General features: G+C 42.0%; 1 protein-coding gene across 1 annotated transcript in view; it reads right to left on the bottom strand.

Moving 5' to 3' along the window:
• STAC (SH3 and cysteine rich domain) overlaps positions 1-23176 on the bottom strand; it is a 75197-nt gene that overhangs the window by 30303 nt on the left and 21718 nt on the right. The window contains exon 2 of the mRNA XM_074575402.1: positions 20495-20771. Coding sequence (XP_074431503.1) covers positions 20495-20771 — 277 coding nt within the window. The remainder of the gene's footprint in view (positions 1-20494; positions 20772-23176) is intronic.

Raw genomic sequence — 23176 nt, 5'->3', positions numbered from 1 at the left:
AATGGGGATGAGTGTGGGGGGCACCTCAGGGACTCCCATGCAGTGGGGTCAGCACCTTCTCCCTGCTTGTTGCTTGCCCAGCCCCTGTCGGCTGAGCTGACGCATGGCACTTCGCTGCTCGGGTACGTGCAGGCATCTAGCCTCATTCCTGGGGTCTTTTTTTCTAGTAAACACAGGATTTTCTAAAAGAACACGTCCCTGTTTGATTGTTTGATTATTTTTTTTTTCTGCATGGTTGCACTTGGATTACTATGCTGTGAGGATTTTTTCAGTTATAGTTTCTTTTCAATAACACACGCTCAAACCAGTAGTGACTTCTGCGGCTTTGTGCTTTCATTACTGATGCTGAAATGCTGAATCACCCTTCCTGATGGTCAATGACTGACACAGCAAGAAAACAGGACTTCCTCCACATTTTTATATTTTATAGGGCAGAATGAAAAAAAAGGAAACTGACATCATGCTTTGCCTATACAACACATATTTATTGTCAGTGCTTACACTGGCTCTAATCCTCCTCTCAGGCTGGTCTGTACTGGCATAACTCTTACCTGCTTTGCCAAGTTACTCCTGAGACTCATCTGAAAAGGCAGTCACTCTAACAGTCCTTTCTGCTGTCTGTGTTACACTTTTACAGCCATTTTAGTGTTAACATCACAAGGTGGATATTGGTCCTTACATGTTATAACCACGTGATCACAGAAGATACACAGTTCTCGACACAACTGTGCACCCAAATGACAGGCAAAAGGAATGCAAAGTATCTGTGCTACTTTCAAAAATCAAACCCCAACTTCTTCAGAACAGAAAGCTACGGTCATGTGAAAATGAATAAGACAATAAATTACAAAAGATCAACGCTATATTTCTATTGCTGAATGCCACTTGTTAACTGTGGGTAGGTAAGAAGCAGCTTCAAAGAGAGGAAAAGTATTTCAGCCACACACTTGAGTCTACAAGAAGTCTTTGTAAACGAAAATGAAATTCCCTGTAACTACCAAGAGCTTCAGTCTTTAATTCATTGTCATTTCTAACTACTTGGTTTACTGTGGGACTAGGCAGCTTGGAAATAATTTGCATGTATCTCCCTGCCTCCCACTGAGGAATAACTAAAGGGCTTAAAGAAGCAGCATTTATTCTGTATTTACACTTAACTACCATACCTCAAGCTCTGAAAATGGCATTTCTACAAGGCATATTTTCTTTTTTCCCCAGGATAGTTCTTTCTTCTTCAGTTTCTGACCTCCATTACAGTAAATCAAACCTCCTCAGGGAATCGTGGCTAAACTATTTCAAAACTGCATGCTAGAGATTAGACAACTACATATCGGCAATGTATCATCTGACCCAGAAGTTCCTGAGATCTAGAACTGAGGCACATCCACAGCTCACATTATGGAGAAGAACAGATCCACATTCAATATAGGTGTAAATGAGACCAGAGTTTGACCCATTGCATCAGCTTTCGGTCTCCCATGTAAGCAGGCTTGTTGACTTTGCAGCTGCCTGAATGTGGCTGGTTTTGGAAGGCATCCTGGTAGTTTGAAATGGGGAAAAAGCAGGCAGAACGTAGATCTTGCAAACAGGTTATGTAAGGCTGAGTGACTACAGTGAGAGTCCTACAGTCATGCCAATATAAGAGAGGTTGGACAGGAATGCGTCCAGGTGGGTTTTAACTATCTCCAGAGAAGGAGACTCCACAACCTCTCTGGGCAGCCTATACTACATTATTATTACTACAATACTATACGATACTATAATAATAGTAATAATAACAACTCTGCAATGGGGCAGACTATTTGAGGGGAATTTGTATCATATCACTTATCTGTTTGAAGTTGAAAGCCTCTCTATGGTGTGCTTATTCACACGGGGTTAATCTCTCTGTAGATTGAATAAAATATGGGTTTGATGGACGCACAATTCAGTGGATAAAGAACTGGCTTGACGGCCACACCCAAAGAGTGGCTGTCAATGGGTCCATGTCCAAGTGGAGGCCAGTGACGAGTGGAGTCCCTCAAGGATCAGTACTAGGACTGGTCTTGTTTAACATCTTCATCAGCAACATGGACAGTGGCATAGAGTGCACCCTCAGCAAGTTTGCTGACAACACCAAGCTGTGTGGGGTGGCTGACACACTGGAGGGAAGGGATGCCACCCAGAGGGACCTCAACAGGCTGGAGAGGTAGGCCCATGCCAACCTCATGAAGTTCAACAAGACCAAGTGCAAGGTCCTCCATCTGGGTTGGGGCAATCCCAAGCACTGATATAGGCTGGGCAGTGACTGGCTTGAGAGCAGCCCCAAAGAAAAGGACTTGGCAGTGCTGGTGGACAAGAGGCTCAACATGAGCCGTCAGTGTGCACTAGCAGCCCAGAAAGCCAATCGTATCCTGGGCTGCATCAGGAGAAGCATGGCCAGTAGGTCGAGCGAGGTGATTCTCCCCCTTTACTCCACTCTCGTGAGACCCCACCTGGAGTACTGCGTCCACTTCTGGAGCCCCTACTACAAGAGAGATATGGATGTGCTGGAACGTGTCCAGACAAGGGCCACGAGGATGATCAGAGGGCTGGAGCACCTCTCCTATGAGGACAGACTGAGAGAGTTGGGGCTGTTCAGTCTGGAGAAAAGAATGCTCCGAGGAGACCTTATAGTGGCCTACCAGTATCTTAAGGGGGCCTACAAGAAAGCTGGTGACGGACTTTTTAGGATGTCGGGTAATGGTAAGACTAGAGGGAATGGATTAAAACTAGAGATGGGGCGATTCAGATTGGACGTTAGGAAGAAGTTCTTCACCATGAGGGTGGTGAGACACTGGAACAGGTTGCCCAGAGAGCTGGTGGAAGCCCCATCCCTGGAATTTTTTAAGACCAGGCTGGACGGGGCTCTGAGCAACCTGATCTAGTGGGAGGTGTCCCTGCCCGCGGCAGGGGGGTTGGAACTAGGTGATCTTTAAGGTCCCTTCCAACTCTAACAATTCCATGATTCTATGAAGCATGGGGAAGGGCAAGAGTAAGGAGAAAGTTCACATTTGAGATGGCCACAGCAGTGTCTGGAAGGTGCAGTATTCCTGCAGAAGTAGTGAAGCCTGGCATACTAAAACATTCTCCTCAGGGACTTCTGCTGAACATACTCTGATGACCTGCACGCCTGACCATCACTCTCTTGTTTGCTTCCTGCCCCCCTAAATAGCCGACAGCCTGATTGCAGCCTACCATTAGCAGATATTCCCCTATGCTAACCTTAAAGCACAGCTGGAAGCTACTGTTATAAAGTACTCACTCAAATGTCTTAGCCCATCTGGAATCATTTCAATTTGTGGTGGATCAGAAATAGAGGAACTAAAGACTTAGCAATTAAGCTAAACTTGGAGTACCGTAACTACTTTTTTTCTCTGGTTTTCATTCAAAGGGGGAGTAGACTAACAGCTTTGATGGACTTTTTGTTATTACCTTCAAAAATAATCATCCCTCTCACCATCTTCTCCAAAGACCCTTACTAAGGTTACTTAATCAAGTTGTTAAATGCTGAGCACGCCAGAACAAAGGTTCTGCTCAGTTACTTTTTGACTGCAATCTAGGGATGCATTTGTCACTATTTTTATTCAAGACACACTACTTCATTCACTGAACAGGGTGGACAGTGTTCAATGAATGGGCAGCTCTATCCAATACTTCTTTTTTTACTTTCATTGATCAGTGTGTGTCCTGAAGCATCATCTCTTGAGTACCATACTAATCTAATTCCAAACACAAGGTGATTAATGGCCTCATGGGCGTTCCTATGGGATCACTATCTTTGTCTCTCTACGCCTTGCAATATGAACACGTTTGCCAAAACCTGCATGGGATGGCTCCCATTTGAGGGACTAAGGGGTAAAACTGTCAGAGGTGTCACTAATATGGCACTATTTGGCCCAGATGCTGGCGTTTAAGTTGTAAAAATTGCAAGCTGCTAAAACCGGGGGTTTAGAATGGAAAGTACTGGACATATTTACCTGACTCATAGTGCCCATAAACATAACTGTCAATGTAGTCATGAAATTCATATAGGCAAAACCACACATATATTTGCACGTATGTTCCCTGCATCCTATTTATTAGTGTATCTATTAATTATCTCGTAGTCTGTAAAGGTTGGTATTCCTTTTCCAAATGAAAAAGCCAAAACTGACAAAAGAAACAGTGTTTCACTGGAAGAAAATGAGGAAATTTTGTGTCAGGATACCTGAGTAGCTCTTAAATAAACTTACAAATGAGGTTCTGCCACAGCCATTTTCTTCAAATACCAGCTAATGCATCCAGACACCCGGCACTGGAAGGACACGTTGTTTTGAGAAGCAGGTCATGTTTAATAACACCTTGCTAGAAATACTCTACGACTGTGTCAGCTCCCATTTGAATATCTAAACCAGTGGCTAGGCTTTCCAGAACGGCCATGGAAAATTGAATCTTAAACTATTCTGATAATCTGACCTGAAATACTACCAAAAGGACACACTGCATCACTTTTGTAAATCTAAGCCTTTTTTGGAGGAAGCCTAAATGGAAACAGAACACCTCAATACAGGTGAATGGAAAAGATTTGGAGACAGAGAGAGACAGAAGAGACAAGGCGGAATTTGATTCCAAGTCTTTATGTCTGTCTTTCCTATAAAAGTAATTTAGTAACTACTGTGCATTTCAGGAAAGTGACATTTATCCTAAGGAATGCAAATGAGAATTATGTTTGTCACACACTTGTGAAAGGAACCTTTATCACCCTCTTGGCCAGCACAGCTATGGCCGCAGCGCTGTTGGCTGGTGCTTTTAGCCTGTTGTTTCAAGACTCAATATAAGATTAATAGCTAGAGAGGGAGAACGCGCCTTACAGCCTGGAGAAATTTGAAAGAAAACCCCAAATGTTGGTAACAACATGAAGTTTTGCTGACTGTATAAAGATAACTGTATTAAGCACTTATGCTAAAGTGAAAAAAAAAAAAAAAAGAGACGATAAAGATTCAGGTCTATAAAAGAGAGAGAGAAGAATGGAAAGAGACACACAGAGACTGTCACCTCCAGCTAATTCAGCTATGACCCAACCACTATTTTTTATCATTCCAGCTGAGAGGAACGTGCCAGTAAGAAATTGTTTTGATTTAAAACTTTCATAAATACATACATTTAAAATTACGTATTTTCCATAGAACTTCAACTTCTGCCACGGGAGGCTGATAAAAATAATGAGTCTCTTGCCCCTTTCTCCCCAAGCACATTTGCAATTGTCACCAGAAAGCTGTCTCCATGCCAGAATTTATGGGAAATAGAGAATTTTAAGCAAGCTGGGCCAGTATTGTAGCAGTGAAGGGTTTAGGCGGTCACCTTAGAAGGAGAAAGAAAAGCCCCTGAAATGGCACTGGTGCCCATGCGGTCATCTCTAAGCCATTCACAACCTCCTCTCCCATCCCCGTCTTCATAATTAATTGTCTTTGCGTAAAAGCTCTGACGCTAAAAGGGAGACTATTTTTAAAAATTCCTCTATGGCTATTTCCTGCCCCTGCAGCTGGATACTGCTGGACAAGTGCTCACCCTCCTCCTTCTGCTCTGCCTCAGTCAGGAGCTGTGAGTAGATCAGAGAATGGCATTTTCTATGCAGAACATCCATACCTTTAAAGTTAAAAATCTTGAGCCTAATTGCCCCAAATCATTGCAGTTTGAAGGATGAGCTGGGCATCCCTTTTCTTGCCCTTCCTTGGCCTTCAGCCTCCCCAGGTGCCACGCACCACCTCAGGAATTGCCCCCTTTCTCTGCGGTAATACCCTCCTGCTTCTTTTTCCTAACTGATGCTGGGACCCCTTCACCTGCCCCAGCTGACATTGTGGAGAGGACAGAGGTGCAGATCCTCAACTGGCCATCAGGTGAGCTATAGATCAAAGCCTGAACCCAGATTTCCCCAGCCACCCTAGATGGCCAACAGCTGGAAGTCATTCCTGTCTGATGCCTGACTGATAATTCAAGTTGATGGGTGCACAGTTGCCAGGTGCATTCACTGATACACCTCAGATAAAATTACCTGTACTATTACCAGTCCTCCCATTGCACCTTCCTCTGCTAAATACACGACTGAATGGATTGTTCAAAAAAGTAATAAAAAGAGGACATAATGATTTTGTGGTCTGCTGCGTATTGTTCCTAATTGGCCTGCAGATAAACGTATTATGGCAGCCCTTGTCACTGTCATTTTGACGTTTCAAAAGGATCCATTTTCCTTTTTCAAGGAGATGAAATTGCACTTTACGGATACCCTTCTCTTTTGACCGGACTAGATTAGTCTACACTCATGTGAACACTGTGGCAAATGCATGAATAACAGATGTGTAGGATGAAAAAGTTCAACACACACAGAGAAAACTAGGCAAAAAACTTATTTAGGCAATTTTTCATGAATAACGGCAGCATGGGATTGACTTCAAAGATTTTACTCTTTAGTAAAGGGGTTTTGGGTGGTTTTTTTATTTTACAGTTAAATCTTTTGGTTCAAAATGTGCAGAGTTGTGGGTAGGTTAAATCAGTAGCTCCTTGGGATGGGGGTACATTGTACAGGGACATCCAATAACATGTGGGAGTTAGAGAAGGAACCCCTCCATCTGGGACCAAGCTGCCAGGTCTGGACCTGACACCTTGACTTACTGGAGTCCCCGTTCCCCTGAGTCTACCTTGTGTCAGTCAAAACCAAACGGGGTATGGGGAGAAGCTGGGACTTTTATACTTATGTTCTGTAGAATAGGACTTGATATTCAACCATGGTACCTGTCCTGCCAAATTAATACATTTTAGATTATATATCACTGAGAGGTATGTGTCTGTTTCAGTGCCTACCCCACCCAATTTCCCCATAACAATATCCGATGTTTAAATAGCAAGAAAAGTTGGCTTGCATGTAGGCAGGCTACAAAACAGTGCATAAAATTAGAACTGACTTCCTAGTGATATAGTTTTCTTTAGAAACAACATGCTGAGAAAAAACTGAGGCAGTAATAGGCAGGTTTTTCTTGAAGGCTGTTACAGAGAAAAATATCCCTGCTAAGATAAAGTCCTTTCTAACTTCATGGTTTTAAATCATACATATCAGCAAGAGGAAATGCCTTTATTCTTCTTGCAAATCAACTCTGTAACTCCTTGACAAAGAACTTCCAAACTCCAGACCTTTTATTCTCTGGTTCAGGAACAATGAGACTTACTTAAAATGCAGATTGGCATTTCCTGTCTTTTGGTGCAAAAATGATTCTCATTCTGGTGAGTAGAAGAGAATGAAACTCACTGCCCTGTGCTGAAAAATTTGGACACAAGAGGTTTTTTTGCAACACACTTTTCACATATTCAGCAGCTTTGCTATAAATGTCTGTCCCTGAAAGGAAATATCCACCTCCATATTTCTTAAAATATCATCTTAGGTTTTTGATCATCTAAATGTTAATTAAGATGCTGGAGTGCCATGATAAATAAACTAAGAGCTAAATATTGAAAGAAAAAGTCCCAGTCCTCTAAAAACCAAACACAATAAACCATATCTAACGTTCTTTGCTGTAAACAAACTGACACTGATATCACAATACCTACTTTTCTAGACAATTTTCTAGACTGCTTAGCCTATGCTTGTAGATCTTCGCACCAGGTTGCTTTGTTGAGAAGGAAAATAGCTCAAAGAAGATAGGCATAGACTTGCTTATGGTACATGAAGCTGAACTGCTCCAGAGATGATGATGGTGCCAGAGCTGAATGGGAATGGCAACATGGAGAAATTAAAGCTGGTGTGGTGTCCCAAAGGAGGACAAGCAGAGATCAATGACTGATCTTGCTCTCAGTAATATTAGTAAACATAGTGTGTTCAGTAACGTCAGACTTCAAACAAGATCTTCATGTTCACAGGCTCAGGTTATTTGTACCTCCATTCTTACACGTGTTGAAATGAAAAGCCGTACAATTACAGCCTTTTTTTGTGTTTTGAGACACTTTGAAAAAGCAGTTGAATTTTGTAAGGCCACTTATATGTGCTGAAACAAGGGCCTTGTACCATTATGATAGAGGAGCTGAAAAACAGAAAAACAATAGCTGAATGTAAACTATGCTGTGAAATGAAGAGCAGGGTTCTGGGCTTGCTGAAAATGTGGGAAAAATGTTACAGAACAAAAGACCAGTCTCCCCTCAGTAAAGGGATTTAATATCCTCTCTGGTCTACTAATGGACTTTTAACATTGCCTGCTGCTTGCAAAGCTCCATCATCAATGGGTTTCAAATGAGAGACTGCTATGTGCCAGAAGATTAGGGCAATCAATTAGGACAATACAAAGTTTAGTTTGAAAAAAAACCCCTGATATGTAAATAGCCATTTGCTCTCTGGCCTTCTGCTGTTTCAAACTTACTGAGGTTTTTGGCTCCTTCCTCCTGTAGTAAAAACATTCCCTCATCAGCACAATGTCTCGGTGTTGTTCCTGGTCTTTGTTAGCACGGACTGACTGGCAGCGCCTGCAGCGACGGAACTCGCACATGAAATGCTGACGTGTGACTTACCATGGCCACGAATCCTCTCCCTCCCTCTTTTGCCCATTTCACAGTAGCTAGTGGTGGAGCTGGGAAGTGGAGCAACAGAAGATAACTACACGTGTCTCCACCCAAAATCTAGTGTGTGGTCAGGATCTGGCCTCTCACAAGCTTCTGCTCCAAAGCTTTTTTTTTCCTTGGATCACATGTAGCTGAGGAGGACCTCATCAGAAGCTACAGGTGTAAGTGACAGCATGATTTGCTCAGACTACGGGTAATTCAGGGCACCACTATAAGTAACTGTGCAGTTATACCAATTTGGTGGGATCAGAGAAGCCATGTTTACAGTTAGTCACAATGTGTTGCTTCTTTACAGAATTTTACAATCGCATTTTATAACAAAAAGCGTTTCAGTTTCTTTTCCGTAGCAGTTTTGAAAACAAAAAATGAAACGGTAAATGCGGAAAAACATTCAAATGAAACCTTTCAACCCAAGTGAAAGTTTTTTAAATTTCTTTTTTCCAGAAATAGTTATTGATTTCAGTGAAATCACACAGGTTGGGCAGAAAAACACAGTTTACTGCTGTCATCTGCTCAAAGAGGCAATCTCAGCCTTCACTGTTACAACTTGAGAGAATTTAGTGCTTGACACATAGCAGTGCTGCCTAAAGCACACCTACAAGTACACTTCCACATGGCATCAATTATTGTTTAAATGAATACGAAAAACTTCTGTCAAACGATTTTACAGAAGTTTCTTCAGCTCAGCAATGCAAAAAGAGTATTACTTGCCTGGCGGTCAATCTGGGGAGCAAAAAAATATGGACATTAAGCTGAAATTTTCCTTTATTTCTAAATATTTAAATAATTAAACCAAAAATACCAAAAATTTGTTTTCTAAGATTTTGTCTCTCAACAGGAACAATTCAACGCATCACTCATAACCTGTCCATGGTTAGAGAGTATTTGCATTATCTGAATTCACCCTGGATTCAAATACGAACAAGCCAAGCCAACTCAAGCCATTGCTTTTCTCATCTACACATGTGGTTTGCACCAGCATGACTTTGTGGTTTGTTGTCCAAAAGCCTTAATTAACGTTGACCATAATTGTGTTACCACTATTACAGATAAGGAAATCCATAGAGGTTTGGTAGCTACAACTGTCTGGCCTGTACAATGATACAACCTATAACAAAAGTCTAGCAAAATCCATCAGATAACCTTGCTCTTAGCAAAGTGATTTCCAGTGCAACAGGAGCTGTTGGTGGGAAGTCACTGGAGGCATGATTTGGAGAGGAAGGAAGAAAAAAACAGCAGATCAGTGTGTCAGAAGGCACTGGCATGTAGCTGGAACTCCCTAAGAGAGAGCTGGGTCATTACATATATTTAGATTTAGGAGCTGTCATAGGCAAAAAATAGCTGAAATTGTGAACACGAACAGGCAGCAGATAACTGTGTGTATGTGCATGGGTGAATGTCTGAAATTGAACTCTTGACCCTCAGACAGCAGCCTGCTACTTGCAAGCTGCAACCAGTATGGGCTGCTTGGTAATTCTGATAAAACTTTGACTAAACAGAAGTGACGTATTCCAAATCCTCCAATTAATAAAGAGACAGGAGATTGACCCACTAGTTAAGAGGCTGATCATAGAATCATAGAACCACCTACGTTGGAAGCACTGTTCTTATGCACGTACGTTATTTAGACTGGAGGAACTTTGAGCTTGGTTTCCAGAAAGGGAATCTGGTGCCAAGAAATGAGTTCCTGAAAGGAAGAAGTGGTCTCGGAAAGAAGAAGGGGACCCAGAGAGAAGAAGCTGAAGATCCTGGCCTCGGGAGAGGTCTGAGAAATAGGGCAAGATCCCGGAGATGAGGAAGCCATGGACATCAATGCCAGGGAATGCTCAGGGACCTTGACCAGTGGCACCTGAGATGGATAAGTGCAAGCAGCATCACAGAAGGAACCAACAAGACTTTCTGCCCAACCTTCCCAGCCCAGTAGTGACCTCGCTGCAGGGAAGGGGAGACCTAGGGAATGAAATTCTGCCAGAGGGTGAGTGTGAGAAAGACTAAGTAGGGTAAAAGCTGTAATGTCACTGATTCTTCAATAAAAAACCTGGTATCCAGATCCTTTCCACATTGGCATTTATGCTGTCTCACCCTTGACAAGAGCTCGGCCTCATTTTTGATTCTTTGGTTAAGGAACAGCATAAATTTCCAGGTGGGGCATTTTGAAAGAGCATCTGTCAGAGATGCACCCAAACCCCATCAACATCTTAAGAGTTGGATTCTCTGTTGCTCTTCAGAAAAATCTCTAACAAAGAGTTTGTTGCCCTCGGAGAGCACCACTATGCAGTTCAGTCTGCCAGCACGTGTCATCAGCTTGTTATGGAAAACAACCGCTCATAAGAGGCTATTGCTCATCTGCTGCTCTCCAAGAGAAACTGTCCTGTGTCCTCCCTTCTGGTGACATTTGAGACCCATCATTCTCAGTGGCCGTTTATCCCATTGTGATGGTTTTGTCTGGGATACAATTAATTTTCTTCATAGTAGCTGGTAAGGGGCTATGTTTTTGATTTGTGCTGAAACTAGTGTTGATAATACAGGGATGTTTTCATTATTGTTGAGTAGTGCTTACACAGAGTCAAGGCCTTTTCTACTCCTCGCACCACCCTGCGAGCTGGTAGACTGGGAGTGCACAAGAAGTTGGGAGGGCACACAGCAGGGACAGCTGACCCCAACTTGACGAAAAGGGTATTCCATACCGCATGACGTCACGCTCAGCAATACAACTAGAGGGAAGGTTGGGGGGGGGTTGCTGCTCAGGGACTGGCTGGGCATTGGGAGGTTGGTTGTGAGAAGTTGTTTTTATTTCCATCATTTGTCTTTCTTGGGTTTTGTTTCTCACTCTTTTTTATTTTCCTTTTCATTATAATTTTATTATTATTGTTATTATATTATATTTTATTTCCATTATTACACTGTTTTTATCTCAACCCACAAGTTTCCTCACTTTTACCCTTCCGATTCTCTCCCCCATGCTGCTGGGGAGGAGGGAGCGAGCGGCTTTGTGGTGCTTAGTTGCCAGCTGAGGTTAAACCGTGACACCCATCCAGAGGTTATTAATGGAAAATGGACTTCCATGCTCAGCTGTGTTGAGGGACTAGATTGAGAAAACCAGACCAAGCATCTTGGCGTAACCTCTCCATATTTGCTAGCTGTAAAAAACTGCAAGACAGACAACATCTCACCTTGCAGTGTAACAGATGTGCAGATCAACCCATGATGATGCCAATGTGCTGTGCCTGGGCTTACAGAGGACGGCAAAGAGGTGAAACAAAATGAGGCTGCATGTAGCAGCCTCTCATTTCAAGCCCGTTGATGATGGAGCTCTGTAAGTGACCAGCAATATTAAAAATTCATCCCCATGCTTCACAAAAAAAGACCTGGGGCAACACAAAGTCTGTCTGGAGAGTTTCACGTGCCACAGATCTTGCGATATGAAAGACTGCTACGCTTCTGAGAGGTGCGGCTAGAAAAACAGGCAATATTAGCACTGCAAATACAAGTTCCCTCATCAATACATCCGCTCCTCATTTGGAGGGATCTTCCCGTGTGCTGAATCTATAGCCTTTCTTTTGTGATTGCGGAGGAAGACAACCAGTAACATACTGATTATGACGTTATAGCTCACGCTGGCTCAGGCATTATAGAAGCCATATGCCATTTTCTCTCTTGGCTGGGAAAATGGAATTGTTGTGGGGAGTGGGGGGAAGACATAGCCACCTTTTTTTTTTTTCTTTCTTTCTTTCTTGCTTCCAACCCTTCTATTAAGCAGGAAATAATCTAGTGGTCAAAACAAAATATTTCAAGATTTTCAAGATCACCACCTGCATGTTACAGAGGAAACTACAATGTAATCACAATTTTCAACTGCAGAGAGTCTCTTCAGAACTAGAAGTCAGGGAGAGGATCCGTGTGTGTGCAGCATCCTTCAGCAATTATAGATTGTGTATTCCCAGAAAACTAAAATTTAGGCAGTTTAGAGAAGATAATTGCTGAAGTTGCATTTACTTGCATTCAAATTACCAAAGCGGAAAGAGCATGCAATGTTCTGCGTAAGCCACAAGAGTCACTGCTCTCTGATACTTCCTTCTACATTAAGGACAGCAACAAGAATTTTACTCTACATGATGGCAATGCTCTATTTCTTGCAAAAACATTTCTGCCAATTGCCTCATTTTATGGCCTCTGCAACTCATAGTAAGGTGAAGCTCCTAATAATTTCCCTTCTAGATGATGCTTTTGTCAGCTATGTGGTAATGTAATTATCCACATAACGGTGATACTCTGGCAGACAAAGACGCTAAATAGAAAAATAATGTTTTTACTAGAAGGTCAGCTTCAAAGAAGATGCATTTAAATTGCTTATCTGAAAACACCCGATGTCCCACATGAGCTCAGGAAAAGTACACAGCAGGACATAAAAAAAAGAAATCTTGTACTCTGCTTCACCCCTAGGTCTTTAACAAACCTTAAGCTTACCATTATGTTCTTCACTAGGGCTGATCTCAGGAGCAATGGCCACTTCTGAGTAGGGCGTTTGGTGTTTTTCAATATAGTTTTTGGATAAAAATCATCTTGGCTAACATCACGTTAAAATACTGATTGTAGATGTGCTGGAATTTTTTATTGTTTTCCATCTAATTAGGCAGCAAATGTTGGTCAACATCTTTAAAGTCTCGTTTCACTGAGCATTAACTGCAATGTCACATTAATAGAAACTTCCCCAAAATTACAGTAAGCTTAAAAATTATCTAGTAACAAATGTGAAACATACTTGATGCTGTTCAAGGACAAATTAGAATTTAAAATATATTTCCACCCTCTTTTCTCAGCTAAGCAGTTCATGATTATCCAATTTACTGATAACATTCTTGCCTCATCTCAGAGGAGGAAGCCCTCCCAGAGGATAAACAGACTAAATAGTTGCTTTTCAATATTTGCTTTAAAGTATGTTTAACTCTTTATTACCAAAGAAAAATATTAATTTAATGCAGGGATAATGTGTAGCTCTCTGTAGCTGCTTTACAAATGTGAGGCTATATGAATTGGACACTTTTTGTCATGCTTATTAAAAATAGGAGATGTACTGATGGAGCACACCTATACTACGTATACCATATGTGTTTCTATCTCTTTCCATCTGTTCGTCTCCACTTTAAGTATTTTAATAGACAAACTATCCACTTTCTGGAAATTTTGCAGAGTCCAGATGACGTTATCTATACCTGACTACTCCATAACTAATGGTTAACTGCATATTGTACAGTTTGATTAATGTAGTACTTAACTTCGTATTTCCAGAAGGCTTTTGTTTAGCTCTTCCTACAGGGCTCCTCTCAAAAATGTGAAGGTCTACACTTATGGAGAGTTATTAACCCAAGAAAGAAATCATCAGAGAAGCCAGGTTCAATTTCAAGCTAATAGATATGTTGACATTAATATTTTCAATCAGTTTTTTGCAGGTGTGTGTTAAAAAATACAATGGTTTTGTTTGCCCTAAACCCTGGCATGGCAGGTCAGAGAGGACTGAAGTAATTCTCACTCACACCTATTCTCAAAAGTGCTAGAAGACTTAGGTGCCCAGAGCGATTCAGTATCAATTGGAGTGAGAACCAGTCTCCTAAATCCAGGAGTGGATTTACTGGAGGGAATGAGGAGGGAGAGACAAGGACTTTAGGCCATTTGATAACATATGGGATGGCACCTGGTACCGGTCCCTGACAAGGTTATACAACCGACCGTTTTCCTCACAATCAAAACCAAAGGAGGCTGGATTCAGCTGCTTTTGAAAACCTCTTTCTATAGGGAAACTCTTTGCCCTCTTGCATTAATAATAAACAACACTGACACACACACAGAGTATTTTATACTGTAATAGTCTATAATCTGGAAAATAGGGAAGGGGAGTCTATAATCTGGAAAATAGGATCTGGGAAGGCTCAGTAGTGACTGTACAAGCCCATTGGAGAGGTGGACATGAAATAACCTCCACAAGTTGCTTCAGGGGCATCTCCTCCTCCCTGACAGCTCTTTACCCTTCTCTACAGGGGACAACTCCAATGCTGATGCAATGGCAACACGAATCTCTGCCCCCAAGGTCATCTGGGCTGGGAGATGCTATGGGAATAGTGGAGAGCAGGGTGAACACTAAATGACTAACATTATTTTTTCCTTTATCCTGCAAGTAAAAAATAAAGATTCCTCCTTTTTTTTTTTTTTTTTTTAAGAGCTCTGGAGGAGTCCTTCACAATACCATAGCCTTGGAAACACAGCTTCAGTTACAGCCATGCTTCCCAGGAGTACTTCTACTTTGTCTAGCTGCCAAGTAGTGGTGATCAACCTGTGACCATTTATCACATCCTTGTCTACCTGGATAATGCTGAATAAAGGCAGGCTTGACTCAAACCAGAATGCCTGCTTAATGGAGTACGGCAGCAAGCTTAAAAACAGTCAAGAATATTCTTTATGAGGGAGCTGATAAAACTGGAGGCAGAAAGCACTGTGTCATAGTTCCTGTGAAATTTTGCTATATTTAATAAACATACACATAAATTACAGTTATATAAACACTTCCTCAAACTATGGAGTTTTTCCATTACTTATTAGTCATAGTTACTGATAGTCTAAGAGAAGAGGTTCGGATGTAGTGACTATCAAAAATGTGGGACCATAGCTCCAACCCAGATCTCTTGCGTTCCTTCATTCCTGCATTTGAAAAGCTGGGCCAATTTATCTACTTTGAGCCTAGCTTTATGGAGGCTGTTGCAGTACAGCTTCGGGGATAAAAGTGGTTGAAAGTTCTAGTAGCCACAGCAGCACAGTGAAATAAAGAAATACAGGCTGCTTTTAAAAGATGATGTGGCCAGAAAGAATTATTCATGGCACTTTGTTGGTTGTTCGACCTGGATGACTGGCTAAAGCAGAACAGACAGTGGTAGGAATGAGCCAACACTGAAGGGACAGGACAATTTCATTGCTTAAGCACTGTTGATTAGTAGACTGGAAGTAAACTGTGCTAGGAGTTCATCATTGGTTTTATGAAACGTTGCTTGTTACTACAGGTTTCTCTCACTGGAACCTAGCTAGTTCCCTGAGAAGGCAGGTACTGACTTCTTTACCTCCAGAGCTGCAAAGGTCTGGACAATCTGCATCCAAACCAGAAACTCAATTGCCTGAGTCAAACTATAAATGTGTATATCTCAGGTACCTAAGCCAGTGATGGCATGATCCAGAAGGACCTGGTTTTGACTCTTATTGGAAATTGCAGACCAAAAATTCGTTTGGTCTTTCTGAAAGTTTGTGGCGCTCTAGCATGCCTTTCCAGGTAAAGATACCCCAACAGGTATGTCAACAAAACAGGCATCTGGTCAAAATTCTGTGTCAGAGTTAAGGTTAAGTGAAACTTAACCTTAATGAAACTTCTCAGTACATTTTTGAAACACAAAGAAACATACAACGATGTTATAAATGAGCAGCTATTTCTTTAAAACACAGCTTTAAAGGATTGACTTTAAAGTCAGCTATTTTTAAAAGCAAAGTGGTTTATTTTTTTTCTACGCTACTTATATTTGACTTAGATGGGAATACATTAATTGCATGTAATATGCTTGGAATGTGTGGAAAATAACATTTTTTCCATGTGAGTCAGCACAGGAAATGAACTGCAAATAAGTAAAATGTTGAGAAGTCTACAGATGGAGTTTTTTTAAAAATACACGATGTTTTTCAAGAGTAGAATACTGATATCATGTTTTCTTCAAGAGTAAAGTATCACAGAGATGAATGATCACACACCAGAGACTGAAGAAGTGCAAGAACTTGCTTCTGATCATCATAGTTTAAGACTCTAATCTGATGCAACATTAATTTAATAGTTTCTATCTTTGCCGGTGTCAGGTAGCTTTGCCTCCCCTTATTGGACATTGCCAAAGCTTCCCACGTTCTTGCTAAACACAGAAAATGGTAGATGGTATGAAGTAAACTCAGAGGTGTGCTGACTTAATTTTCTTTTCATAGTAATGTAAAATAAGCAAACCGGTGTCTTCTAAATAATGACCTTGTGATTCCACGAGGTACTTCAATTTTCAAATTTTTCCCTTTCCAGGGTTAGATATTAAAATAGTAATAAATACTACTAGTAAGAACAGCAAATGAATGGGTTCTAGGAGTCATACTATGAGATGATGTTCATGGGTGGATATATTTAGGAAAATATGTAACCCACCATGAAGCTGAATCCTCACTCCTAACCTAATTGACACTTGGAGCTCACAGTGGCAGCACACGGAGAAAGGAGCAGAGTCTGCTCCAACACACTATTGATTTGCTCTGAAATTACATGAATTATTACTTTTGACTTCAGTATTATAACTGACGATTGTATTGGAGTATTTGATGCTGTAAGAAGGCCCCATTAGTGTAAAATGGATCATCCCTGCACTCCTCAGAGCTCCCTTGAATCTGAAATTTTCTCCCTTATTTCATTTAGCAGAAAACTACCGCTTCTATATCAAATTCTCCTTCTGTTTACTGAGGTGCAACTACAGCCACAGTCCAGTCCAGTTAGTAGGAACACTTTGACTCCTGTCTTTATTGTGAGGTATGAAGCACACTATTAATACTGTTTTTTCTTTTTTGAACTCAAACCAATAAACAGAGTTTCTTTTGAATATGTTGCATTGCACTCTGGGATACATGGAAAGGATCTGAATGATTAAGTTTGCATTATACTGATCCTAGTAAACATCTTCCTCTGAATGCTGAAACCAATTACTTGTATTTGGCCTTTATCTTATGACTGTACTTCCGTCAAATGAACAAACAGGCACACGTGGTGCATCCCAAAGGCAACATTTGGCTCATAGTGCCTAACAATCAAAGAGAGATGATGCACATATTTTTTGTAGGAAGATAACGTTTCACGTTCCTTTGCTTTAATTTTGCTGTGAAAAGAGCAGCACGGGGAGCCTGCTGCCTCTGCTTCGAGTGTCCTGCTCGCTCTGAAGCTACAGACGGATTCTGCCACCCGAGTGAGACTGAAGCGCGTACTGCACATCCGTGCAATGCACAGTTCATCACGCTGCCCTGTACCAAACAGAGCTGCTTAGTTCATAGATCAGAGAGCCATTTAAGGTGAACCTGGAATGATTCTTGGTGGCAAAATTGAAACCATCTAAAGTCAAGCCGGGATTTTCCTGGACTCTTTCCCCCAGTCTTCAAAACATGTATCTGTCTTTGCCTTTACTCTCATCAATAAGGAATTTAAAGCCATAGACTCATTACTCGCAAATGTCACTACCCGTGAAAAATGCAAATAGAGAGAACAAATAGGCTCCATGTTGCAAGTGTAAATTTAGAGTCCCTGTACAGAAGCGATTTTTTTTCAGTCTGCCTTTGGGAGCATGCTTGACACAATTTCCTGAAAAGCTGCCTGTTTTTCTTCACCATCCCCATGACCAATAGTTACACAACTTATATGGATTAATTGAGCTGCAAACAGTAACATCCAGTTCTCCTATGCTGCTTAAAATACAATACAGCGAAACTAGGCATGACTGCAGTAAGGATCAAAGAGAGAGGATTACAAGAATAGAGTAGATGTCTGTCTATGAGAATCAGGACATCTAGACACTAAGGCATTATAAGGCAAAACTCTTAACATCTTTTCTGTCATACCTCCAAGCAAAGATGAGCTGGAGGAGGTCAGAGCAATTCACCTGACTCAGCCTGCCGCCAGACAAAATAGGTCAGATTAGCTTCTTCAGCAATTATGAAAGGCTTCTTTCTCTAATGAAGTGGCTAAAATACAGAACAGAAAAGCGAAACCCTCAGAGGATAGAAAAGAACAGAAAAGTTTCAGAAGGCAGCTGATGTTTTGAAGCTTATAGCCATGCTTCAGGACTTTCTTATCCCAGGCAGGACACAGATTGCCCAGCAAAGGAGAAGGGCACGGGTGTTTATGAACTGGAGTTACTCCCTGCGAATTTTGCTGCCAGTAATAATCCATCTTGAGCAGCAGTGTTTTGAAACAAGTATTGCTGAGTTCTGCAGATTTGTGATGATACTAATCTCCATACAACTTCATGAGAAGCTGCCAGAAATGCAAAGGACTTACATTTGCAGTATATATTTGCGAAACTAAGCTTTGATAGAACGTCCATCCACAGTACAGAAGGAGACAAGTTCTGGGCCTGCTTCCACACGTAAAGTTATTTCAGCTGACTGCCTATCTTCCAGACTTCCTTTCAATCTCTGACCTATGAACTTCCCTGATGCTGATGCTTTGCTCCTTCTCCCTTTGACTTGTTATATCACTTAAAGTAGAAAAAACCTTAAAAGACTGGAAAACACCACCAAAAATCTGGCATCAAAACTCCTCTGTTTCCCTGGATTCAGTAGAGCTGTGGTGCAGAGAGGATGAAATCAGGCCTCATATTTAATTCTTTAATTTATGGAAGCAGGATTGTCTTGCATCAGGTTTAACGTTCTGCAGACAGCTACCTTTTCCAAAGAACATGAGTTCCGCACCCAAGTGGGGGACACTGAGCACCCCCATGTGGAAAAGGAGGTACCATTTTTTGAAAAAGGTTGAGTAATCTTATCAGCATCCTTCAAGAACTTACCATACTGTTATCCGAAAGGCACTGAATTCATGCCAAGGGACTTGAATTTCTTACAGTAAGCTAGATGAAATTACAGACAATAGGTGGTACCTAAAGACCTGCACTACTTCTACATGAAGCTAAACCAGTGTTTTACTCCTTGTCCTGCTCAAAAACCTGGAAATTATGTCACTCGCTTTCATACCGGTACACTATCATTGAATTTATTCCTAACCTACTGTGCTGGGAAGACCAGATGATAAGCAGCAAGAAGACCAAATCACGTGCGTAACAAGCTAGCCACAACAACGTGAATTTCTAGGACCAGATTTCTGAACAGCAACTCCTGCAGCTTCCCACAGTGGCGACCATGCGTGTTCTACACCTCCAGCCACCTGACACTGCTTCCTTCCCGCCCTCACATTGCACAGTCCCATAGATAATCCGCATCATGAAGGCTTTTTAGGCCTTCCCCTGCGCACTGAAAATTACCTGACAAGCAGGGCTCAGTATGGAGTTGTTCTCTGCACACTGAAGAGAATAATAAATGATTAGGCTTGTCCTCTACGTCTGTCTGTCTGTCAGTCCCTGGCAGTAATTTATATGCTCATGGACAGTTTGAGAGAGAAGACAGGGCAATCCTTCAAAGCTATAAAGTTTGTGTCAGGTTTTGTGAGCAGCAGAGTTCAGGTAGAGAATCCCAAGAAAGTCTGCAGTGTGAATTCAGCTGTTATTTGTTCTGTTGACCTGGTCTCCCAAAACACGTGAACTAGACAGCCAACACGCACACACAAGCAGCCCGGAGCCTACCACCCAGTAGATGCTACTTCCTGCCCAATTGTCACTTAGGAGAGATGTGAGGCAGCTGGAGGAGGAAGGCATGGCCGCCACAGTGAATGGGAGCTGGGAGCATTGCAGGGTGTGGGCACAAGGTGCAAGAGAGTTAGAATTACTGCTGTAGAAGAGTAAGGAGAGCAGACACAAATTTGCAAGACAGATTTCTGCTGTTTCTAGTGTAACATACAACAGAGTTTGTACTTGGTGCTCAGTATAACCTGAATGAGAGAGGAATTTAACTGTAGCCGAAACCCTCGCCTGTGATTTGTGATAACAGTAGGTGTCTACAAGGCAAGAAATCTGTCAACAGCTATAGAACCTGTATTAGCCTGTGGCAGATGTGACACAAGTCCAGATCCTTTTGGCATGAATATTCTCAAGCAGACATCTGGTCTGACACAAGTTATGGAAAGGTCATCCTGCACGTTCTAGCGTGGACGCCCACACAGATTTAAAAAATCGTTTCTTACCAACAATCATGTGGTTGCAGACATCGCAGAAGGTGGGTTTTTTGAAGATGTGCTCCTGGAAGATGTGAGCCTTGTTGTTTTCTGGCAGCTGCTGGGCTCTGGTGGGGGAGGACGCCTGGCTCTCTGAGCTGGGGAGCTGCCCGGTGCTCGTGCTCACCTCAGGCATCAAGTCTACTTGCAGTTTCACATCACTATTAGTCCTCTGGAAGAAATTGTCTGCACTTTTACTCCGCAAGCTTTTGGTCTTGAAGGAGAGTGATCGTTTCAGTTTCTGCAGCTGCAATAAATAAGCCAGTTACAATTACTGCCTTTTTCCTCTTCAACAGCAAGGCAAGGCTCCTGGTTTTGGGGTGTGCTGTGGAACCTTGGAGCCACTGGCAGACCTTGAACCACCTGAACAATAAAATTTACTTTAGAATTGAACCAGCAACTTCAGAGCAAACAAAACAGATCCCAATCAGAAAATAAAGTACTCCACATATGCTTTCTGACAGACAATAAACCCTAATAGCCCTAATGAATGCTTCTATTGGTCTTTTCTTTCAGGTATGACAACAAAGAGAGTTGTACGCATTGGAGAATATATCCTTTGTATTCAAGCATGAGAAAACTTGTAAAATTATTATTATTCATCCTTGCATGGTCCTTAGGAGCCCATAAAGCCATTTCCGGAACAGCTGTTAAATGGCAGTACAACAGGAGTGAATTCAGTAAATACATTTGATATATTTAAATTTCTTTAATCTGGCAGAAACAGAGATTATATGCGGTTTTGACTGAGAAATTCTTGTTGTTTTTTTCTAAAGGAACTAAGGCTAAGGAGCAGTAACAGTATAATTAACTAGCCAATTGATAGTTATTGCATTAATTAATACTAGTTAACACACATTCACGTATATTCTTGTATATTGTATGGTGTATTGATTGTCAGACTATTAAGCACCACAATAAGGCATTATTAACTTAAATTTGTTAACTCAAACCCTTTACCTATAAACTGTCTGGTACCTTATGAGAGCTCCTCTCATCCTTACCCACCGTATTTTATATAAAGCTGAGAAGGGCGCTAGGTGAGGCGCAGAAGCTATCAGGGTATCAACTACACAAATTTGCGAGCTTGTCAATTCCAGCAGCCCACAAGTAGAGTCTGGGTAAAAGGAAAGCCAGCTCTGTGTCCGCTTCATGTTCGCTGTCTCTGAAGTGTAATACCTCCATCTCACCTTTCACTCAGCATTATTCCAACCACTGCAAAATCATTTCAATCAATCACTGCTGCAATTCTCTGGATGAATGTGATGTAACAATTGAAATTTTCCATGCCGCTCAGGCTGCCTGTGGTTACCAGCAGGAACGGTTTACATTAGAAACTGTTTATGTTAGAAGTAATGATGATCGGGAATCATAATTCACACTAATATAAAGGGAAGGAGTCCACATACTTTCCCAAAAAAGCATGGCACTGGTCTGTCATACTGACTTAGTGGCCCCAGAGCACTCGTTCTCCCCAGCTTCTATTCCGGATCCATCCACTTACTTTATGATGCAGCTGAAAGCACGCTGTTGGAGAGAAGCCTCAAGGCGTCCCGGGGGGAAGCCTCTCTTCTACCTTCAGACCAGGCAGCTTGTTCTTGGAGAAGGGAGACACTCCAGCTCTCTTCCCCACGTTTCACAACAAGCTCCCTGAGTCCAATAAACAAGTAAAGAGCTGCCCCTGCCTCCAGTAAACAGCATTCGGGTTTGCTACATGGGAGCAAACTGCATTCTGCTTCCTGAGCTGTTTCTCTGCAGCGGCTTTGGGAGCAGGGAGGGAGAAGAGCCAGGGGCCCATCCCACATGCACCACTCTCACCCATGTCTCTCTTTGGGTTCACAGGAGGAGCCCTGGATCCAAAGGAAGGAAATACCTGTTTGCAAGAAACTCTCAATCTCTGAGGAAATGTGTAAATAAGAGCAATTAAGGCACTAGATGCCAACTATGTAAGAGCAGTTTCTGGTTTCTGAAGCTGTTTCAGCTGAAGCCTATGTCTTGGACTAGCTGAGCCCAAAACTCACTGTACAACAGCACCAACGCAACGTAAGGTCTTCCTTCTTCTGCTCGAATGTTAAGTCACCGGCTCCTGAAATCACTGAGGTTACTCAGTACGGGGATTACTTCATCTCCCCAGTGACAGTGAGGAACTCTGCAATAATTCACACTCCCCTGCTCTTGAAATACTTCTCACTGAAGTGAGACCTAATTAGTGTAGCAAAACACAGAGAATTACAACACCACAAGGTGACTGAAATGGCATTCATTATTGATTTGCCATCCATTTCTACAGTGCCACATGAAGTTAATTAAATTTCAAAATGCTGCTTCTGCCACAGAAAGGAGACTAAGCTGAGCAAAACAGTATTTGTTTTATCATGAAACAACTGTCCTACTAGTTTGGACAATGCGTGCAGTATATTTTAAGGACGTCTGCATTTACTATCCTCGTCCTGCTCTCCTGTGCACAATCATTTGCCAGTCAAGGGATGTACCAGCAGCCTTTCCTTCCCCAGGCAGAAAAGTCAACAGGTTTCCAAAGAAGGTAGTCCAGCATTCAGGCTATGTACGTCCAAACGTATGCATACACACTAAGGTGAGCATGCAACCATGTGGACTCCATGCATCTCCAGCCACAATGTTCAGGGCAGGACA

This window comes from Larus michahellis, chromosome 2, assembly GCF_964199755.1.
Source record: "Larus michahellis chromosome 2, bLarMic1.1, whole genome shotgun sequence".
Classification (NCBI taxonomy): domain Eukaryota; kingdom Metazoa; phylum Chordata; class Aves; order Charadriiformes; family Laridae; genus Larus; species Larus michahellis.
Note: the sequence above shows the minus strand (reverse complement) of the source record. Positions and strands in the feature narration are given on the sequence as shown.